The 7,725-nt window shown below is 37.1% G+C and overlaps 2 protein-coding genes across 3 annotated transcripts in view; both read right to left on the minus strand.

The window, feature by feature from the left end:
• The window catches only part of LOC778909 (adenomatous polyposis coli protein), a 27,078-nt gene extending 23,772 nt beyond the window's left edge, over positions 1-3,306 (minus strand). For both annotated transcript variants that reach the window (XM_018812952.2, XM_018812951.2), the window contains exons 1-2: positions 2,476-3,306; positions 1,711-1,871 (exon numbers count right to left, since the gene is read on the minus strand). In XM_018812952.2, coding sequence (XP_018668497.1) covers positions 1,711-1,871; positions 2,476-2,614 — 300 coding nt within the window. In that variant the 5' untranslated portion in view covers positions 2,615-3,306. The remainder of the gene's footprint in view (positions 1-1,710; positions 1,872-2,475) is intronic.
• Positions 3,307-4,606: 1,300 nt separating this feature from the next.
• On the minus strand, positions 4,607-7,451 carry LOC100176736 (tubulin alpha chain, testis-specific). Its single transcript, XM_002130267.5, has 7 exons — positions 7,342-7,451; positions 6,957-7,179; positions 6,797-6,901; positions 6,397-6,593; positions 5,638-6,135; positions 5,267-5,460; positions 4,607-4,925 (listed from the first exon to the last, which is right to left on the minus strand). Exons 1-7 carry the CDS (start codon positions 7,342-7,344, stop codon positions 4,787-4,789), a joined length of 1,359 nt encoding a protein of 452 aa, XP_002130303.1. The 5' UTR covers positions 7,345-7,451; the 3' UTR covers positions 4,607-4,786.
• Between the last annotated feature and the right edge of the window lie 274 nt (positions 7,452-7,725).

Genomic DNA, 7,725 nt, shown 5'->3' on the forward strand with positions numbered 1-7,725 from the left:
ACTGTGACATTTTAGCAGCTACTGTATACATGTTCAGTGTAGTGTACAGACATATATACGAAGTTACGAACAGAATATCTTCTAATTTTATTATGTTTGATTTGTGTGCTGTAGCCTGTAGTTATTAAATTAAATGTGCTTTTCAAGATTAAAAACTATGACATTTTGAGAGCTGCTGATTATACATGTGAAGATAACATACAACAGATAATGAAACTGTTAATAAATAAGATAGACCTCGGTAATAGTAGAAACAAATATATATATTTGATTTTTTTATTGATTCATTTTTATTCATTCAAAGGTCCAGCATGTTTTCCACCAAAGCTAACTGTTCCCTTGTGCCTATTTATAATGATGTATCTATTATCTAATAATCCAGCCTATAGAACAATAAATTCGAACCTATGATGTAGGTCACTAGTGTTGTAGTATCAATGACTAATTAGCAAATCTGACAAACATATTGCACAGTTCAATATCTACCACACAGCATACTGGGATAACTAAGCAGCGCCTGACCTATATTTAAATATGCAATCAATACATCTCCACCCACCCAGACAGTCTAAGTCTACCTTAAGAATAGAAGATAGCACTGTAAAATCTGACTTGAACCTGAGTGTTTATGCATATGCTATAACTGAGAATCTGAGATTAAATGCTGAGGGAAACAAAGTTAGGCTGCAAAATCACAGCTAAATTTCTCTCATTTTCAGGTTTGAGCCATTAGCGACATATGGCACCCAGACGATGTATGTCGGGAGGTTAGCATTAATAATTCAGAACCAGGTGCTATGGGACTGATTATTGATCTACAATTTGCCCAGTGTATGCTGCGATGGTGAAGCATCAAGCCAGTCCTACATGTTAACTTATGGTGAAATGCAACAGCGTAAAATTGTTGAAATCATTACATTGAAAATTCAATAAGACGTTAATCAAATATGGCACGTATGCTCCTGCGAATTGTCTAACTAAATTACAAAGAGCAAAGCGGTTTCGTTTCGGAAGTAAGTGCCAGAAATAATAACAAAATCCGTCATTCCATTCCTAGCGCTACCAACACAAAACGAATTACAGAGCCACAACAACCAATAAAAGTAATTTCTCAATTCATTCCTGGAACGGAATTTTAATTTGAGCTGTTTACTACAAAACATGTGCACAGGCGGACGGCAAGCCATGTTTTTATACGGTGAGCTCAACTGAATACCACCAAAACTAATTAATGATTTTAGGTAAATCGGTTATTTTAACATATTTCTCTTTTTTTGTTATTTAATTTGTATCAATAAATTTAAAAGCAAAATAAGTTACTACTTTGCAATTTGGCTCCTATTTGGACTTATTTGATTTGGCTCCTATTTGAAGAAACGCATAGGCCTTTTTTATATGTACAAATAATATTCTAAACATGGCAGAACAGTTCTATAAAACATAACACTATTGTAAACAGGTGTTCATGTCCCTTACTTTTATCTTCATAATTTGTAAACAAACCTTTGAGAAATGTATTTTAAATTTAGGTCAGATCCTACCATATAAATAGATTAACACAAGAGATTTCACATTGTCTATGCAATAATCACATAAAGACGCCCACATTTTGCGCATTGGTAACACCCAACTAATCTTCAATATGCCACAAATCCTATTGAAAACCACAACAAATGTACGTATCTATTAATAAGTACTCGGTACTCATACCTTTAGATTTAATGCCTCAGATTCCAGTTTGCTAATTTGAGAAGAGTTGTTGGATAATTCCTTCTTTAAAGTTGTGTTTTCAAGCTTAAGGCATTCTACTTGCTGCAACAACTGATCATACCGAGATAACTCTTTATTAGTTTCGCCATTGCGGTTAGATTCTGAAAATAAATTTAAATCTTATGAACTAAAATTTGCAGCTAAAAACTGAAATCTTATGAACTATAATTGTAGAATCATCCAGACCATTGCAGGTATATTGTTATATATCATGTGCCCATCTGGAAAATGAACTGAAATTATCTAAGTGTCTAATTTATCCAAACAAGGTACCAGAAGATGTGTAAATATAATGTACTTCATACTAGATTACTCACAAGAAGTAATTGAAAGTTTAATGTAGTTAAAAAATTGGATCTAGCTTATTCACAAACAAACAAACAAATAAAAAAAGTATTACTGTATACATTTTAAATAAGGAGCAATGAACTGGGAGCATTTTTAACTATTGAACAGAAAAGTTGTAACTTGCTACCATTAGAGTCTGGATACTTTATTATTAAAGCACATTTAATAAAAACAAAAATTATCTGATAGGTGTACCGACCACGCTATTTTCTTCCAGTTAAGTATTAATATGTTTTTAACTGCAAGTTTATTTTAATAACTGTGGTTTTGTTGCTATATCCTGTCTTTTCTTTAAAATATTACTAAATCTTCGCTGTAAAATCGAAAAGACAAATAAAGTTGTTACAACTAATTTACCTTGAATTTCTTCATTGACACCTAAGGTGTCTTCATGTTTAGGTAAGTTTCCATTCACATTGGAAACAAAGTTTTCGTTGCTAGTTGTTCTTGTGGGCATTATATCAACTATTTGTGGTGAATCGGGGACAACCAACATCACAATACAGTGGATAATATCGGTGGCATCATATTCATAACTTCATTATAGGGGAGGGGGCAAGAAATGAGCTTATTAAAGAGATTCACGTATCTTTATGATGAAAAAAGTAAAATAACAATTGACAGTTTAAATATATCAGGTACAGATCTGTGAGAAACAAAAAAGGTAAATTAACAATAATTACTACTAGGTATATTACCGACTTAACAGTAATTACTAATTAGTACAATTACAAAATGTAAATAAAACTAAGCGCAAAGACACAGATTTTGTAGCTGGCATTTAGACTTTATAAAATCACTATTGTCCTAAAACAGAGTAACACAACATAAATTTTATTGTATATTTTAGTATTTTACCATGTGTTATCAACAGTATGTCAGTCAACACTTAGTTTTGTATTTCAAATGTTAATATTTATATACACAAAGAAGAAATATTAGTCCAACAAACAAAATATTATATTTAACTAAAGCGCAACTAGAACTTTCTATTTTTAGTTTACCTCTGTCAGCCTATTTATAAACTAACGAGATGACCGTACCAAATTAAACACTAACAAAACCAACCAAACGTACCAACACCTGTCATAATACGCTTAATGTTTTATGAGATACCGGTGCCAGAGTTCTTTGCCACTGGAAACTGCACCTCCCTCCTACACATAAACTCAAGATTAATTTCTCAACAGCAATCCCTGTCTTTCAAGAGAAGTAAAACAAAACAAGTTTACTCTCTATCGCCCACTAACGGTAACATGTTTTTTAATAAAATTGATACTTTATTAGTTTTGCAAGCGGACCCCTAAATATTGTCACATAAAACGACACCCAGGTAGCCCTTTGGCGGTTCATATATCTTTATATTAACATTTTGTTACCATCTTGTATTTATATGAACATCTGTTCTTATATAAAGGACACATGTAATTCAATGTGCACTTCAAGGTCGACCACAACGAATCGGCTTACTATTAGCGTTGGTACGCCAGAACGCATGCAAAACCTTTCTTTGAATTAATTCAATCAATTAGAAAAGACAGAAAGTACATATTTAGTGATAAAAAAGAGCTTATACGAGTAACAACGTCACCCGTAAATGACTAGTTAATAAATACATTGCATCCTAACATGGCATATCGTAAAACAGAACACTTTAGTTGTTAATATTTTTATATTGAACAAGAAGCAGAAAAACGGGCTGCTATACAAAGAACCCACGGCAATCACCAGGAAGTTGCGTTTCATCGAACTGAATATTCACCTGAACCTGCAACGATATTTTTAGGGAAATTAAAAGACAAAAAAATATAATTTTTTGTCCTGATGTCAGATGTGTTGTTTGACGATTAGTGGATGCGTTTGACCAAGAAATACTCTGTTGGGCAGCTTTATTTGGTTTGACCAAAACTTTCAAAAAGTGCTAATATTCTACCCAAGCTAGAATCAACTTGGAGAATCGAGGACTATAAGAACTCTTCTTATACTGTATCGACCGACATAAGTTTTATATAGAACAGCTCCGTCCAACAAAATCATCCTATAGCCTACCTATAATGTAAAAGGCCAGTATAACGACACGTTCATGGGAAAGAAATGGTCGCTACAGTTGTCGCAAAAACTTTCGTTCATTTCAGTGACCTATATAGCTGTATACTGCTCGTGTAAATGAAAAACAATGCTGGAACCATAATCGCATGATTATTAGAACCAGATTCTTCTGAAAACTTCACCAGCAGATAGAAAGAAGGTTGTATACTGGTACCGAAAATGTAAATCAATGCAGATGCTGCTGATAAAAAAAGCACACCTAATAACGGGAATAGCCGTTTAGTTGATAGCAGGTATGTTAAAACCACGGGCGTTGCTTATTTTTGCAAGAGGATAACTCAGCAAAAGCATTTCTACCCAAACAGAGGAGGTGCGGCAGAACCGCTATATTAATCTCTTCGATCATAAAAGTTAAAGAAGTCACAACAAGCACGCCAAGTTTCCAACGGTCGTGTTTATTTCAGATCCGGGGGCAGTAACCGTAATTAATAGGAATGAAAACCAGAATGAGCAATTTCACCATGCGTTTCGTGTGGAAAAGAAAGAAAGAATTCGTTGCATCGTGAGAGGCAAAGGCTTATAACATTAAACATTGGAACTCGAGTGCTTCGTGATTAAATTAATATTCGTCCTCTTCGTCTTCGTCGCCATCTCCATCTGCAGTATCGACTCCAACCTCTTCGTAATCTTTCTCTAGAGCAGCGAGATCCTCACGAGCCTCCGAGAATTCTCCTTCTTCCATTCCCTCGCCGACATACCTGGAAGTAAAGACGCCGCATTGTTAAACCTCCTAATAGTATGCAATTCATGGTGTATAGTATGCAATTCATGAATGTTATCTTGCTTACCCACAAGTAGCGGGGCAAGGACATTCGTTATAGTATAGATGTTCTGTTTTAAACCACTCGTTCCGCTCAAGAGTGGCCACGTTTGTAACTTTTCGGTATTATCAATTTAAGATTTTAACCCATTGGAATCACTGGATTGGCGCAACTGCGGTTCAGTTTTCTGCCTATAAGGACACAAACGACGGCGCAACTGCGGTTCAGTTTTCTGCCTATAAGGACACAAACGACAACAACATGAGGTTTAAACTTACCAGTGAACGAATGCTCGCTTGGCGTACATCAAGTCAAACTTGTGATCGAGACGAGCCCAAGCTTCAGCAATAGCTGTGGTGTTGCTCAACATGCAGACGGCCCGTTGGACCTTTGCCAGATCACCACCTGGTACAACGGTGGGTGGCTGGTAGTTTATACCAACCTTGAAACCAGTGGGGCACCAGTCGACGAACTGAATGAGAAGGAAAATTTGTCAAGATTCAGCTTTAATATAACTCATAGATTTTTATCTTTTTACGCTATCAGTTAATTTTGAGGCTATATAGAAGTAACTTTTTCAGCTGGATATACCCATGGGACATTTTTTGCTAGGTTAACGTTGAGGTTATGTAAAACAAATTCGACTGACCTGAATTGTACGTTTCGTTTTAATAGAAGCAATAGCAGCATTGACGTCCTTCGGTACAACATCGCCACGGTAAAGCATACAACATGCCATGTACTTGCCATGGCGGGGATCGCATTTCACCATCTGGTTAGCGGGCTCAAAACAAGCATTGGTGATTTCGCCAACGGAAAGCTGCTCGTGATAAGCTTTTTCTGCCGAGATGACCGGAGCGTAGGTGACCAACGGGAAATGGATGCGAGGGTATGGCACCAAGTTGGTCTGAAACTCTGTCAAATCGACGTTGAGAGCCCCGTCGAAACGCAGGGAAGCAGTGATTGAAGAAACGATTTGACCGATCAGACGGTTGAGGTTGGTGTAAGATGGACGGTCAACGTCAAGGTTTCTACGGCAGATATCGTAGATTGCCTCGTTGTCGACCATAAATGCGCAATCGGAATGCTCAAGGGTGGTATGAGTGGTCAAGATGGAATTGTAAGGTTCCACCACTGCGGTTGAAACCTAGTTACGAAAACCGGTTTAATGGGTTCTAGATACAAAACTGAGATAAAATCGTCCTCGTAGGTTTGGGGGAAATGGTACAAGTTTTCATTATTATTGTTTTTTCAGGTTTCATTTGGAAGTAAACAAACAATATCCAAAAAAAACATAACTTCAGCGTCACTATCTTAAGCGTTATTGAAAGTTTAAAGGAAATAAAAGAGATGTTACGCGCCAAGGGTGTTGGATCGTAAGTTACAGTACAAGAGAGTAATAACCTACCTGCGGTGCTGGGTAGACCGCGAACTCCAGCTTTGATTTCTTCCCATAATCGACGGAAAGTCTTTCCATCAATAGAGACGCAAAACCGGAGCCGGTTCCACCACCGAAAGAGTGAAAAATGAGAAAACCTTGCAGACCTGTGCATTGGTCGGCCAACTTTCGGATACGATCGAGAACAGTGTCCACAATCTCTTTACCTGTAAACGTATAACAGGATAAGTTAACACGAATCAGATTTGTAACATGCATGGTATAGCTCGTACGCTGGCACAAGGTGTAGGAACACCCGAGTTATAACGATTTCCGTTTTCCGGCCACACGAGAATAAAACAAGTTACATTCATTTATTTTATTAAAATAAAACAAGATAACATTTTTTTGTTTAAAATGAAATACTTACCAATAGTGTAGTGACCTCTTGCATAGTTATTTGCGGCATCTTCTTTTCCAGTAATCATTTGCTCAGGGTGGAACAACTGGCGGTAAGTACCAGTGCGGATTTCGTCTATACAGAAATGAAAATTAACGCATAATACAGAATCAAACACCTCGTAACTTACCCACTACGGTAGGTTCTAAATCAACAAATACGGCTCGTGGGACGTGTTTTCCTGAACCGGTCTCGCTGAAGAAAGTGTTGAACGAGTCATCGCCACTGCCGACAGTTTTATCGCTTGGCATTTGACCGTCTGGTTGAATGCCATGCTCGAGGCAGTACAACTCCCAGCAAGCGTTACCGATCTGAACTCCGGCTTGGCCGACGTGGATGGAGATACATTCGCGCTAAAACAGAAAGATAATACTGTATTTAAATCTAGAGAACCAAACACTACCGAAATATAGGACGTGGATAGAGATACATTAGCGCTACAACTAAAAAAATAAATACTGTATCCAAACTTACAGAAAACTAAACACTATCAAAATATAAATGTCTCAACTTACCATATTGACGTGTAGTAAAAAGAATAGACTTCAACAGAATATAAATATAGCTTCGTTACGCAGCTGTAGTTGATCTTGGTGAATGTAGGCGTGTTCGTTCAGCAGCGGCTTATATACCCGCCATTACGTCACAGCTTGGGCGCGCGCTATTGGTTGCTGTTCCGCAATTCAATTAAGAGAAACTAGCAATTCACTCGGGAAATCGCGAAGAAAAAATCTCCGCTGCTCCGACGCGCAGTATTCTCTTTAATTCTCTTGAGACTAAAACAACGGACCATTCGTCGGCCAACTGTTCACTGATTGCGATTGCATCTGCCCCTCATCGTTTCACGGTGATTTAGATTTGATACTCCCATTTATTCGAACCGTGATACACTACATGCT

This window comes from Ciona intestinalis, chromosome 8 (assembly GCF_000224145.3).
Source record: "Ciona intestinalis chromosome 8, KH, whole genome shotgun sequence".
NCBI classification, from domain to species: domain Eukaryota; kingdom Metazoa; phylum Chordata; class Ascidiacea; order Phlebobranchia; family Cionidae; genus Ciona; species Ciona intestinalis.

What these genes read in the sequence shown, in the direction of transcription:
- LOC100176736 (XM_002130267.5), bottom strand. An exon ending in CGGTCTACCCAGCACCGCAG is followed by an intron (nt 6,136 to 6,396) that starts GTAGGTTATTAC and finishes TTTCGTAACTAG; the next exon opens with GTTTCAACCGCAGTGGTGGA. An exon ending in AAGCGAGCATTCGTTCACTG is followed by an intron (nt 4,926 to 5,266) that starts GTAAGTTTAAAC and finishes CTTTACTTCCAG; the next exon opens with GTATGTCGGCGAGGGAATGG.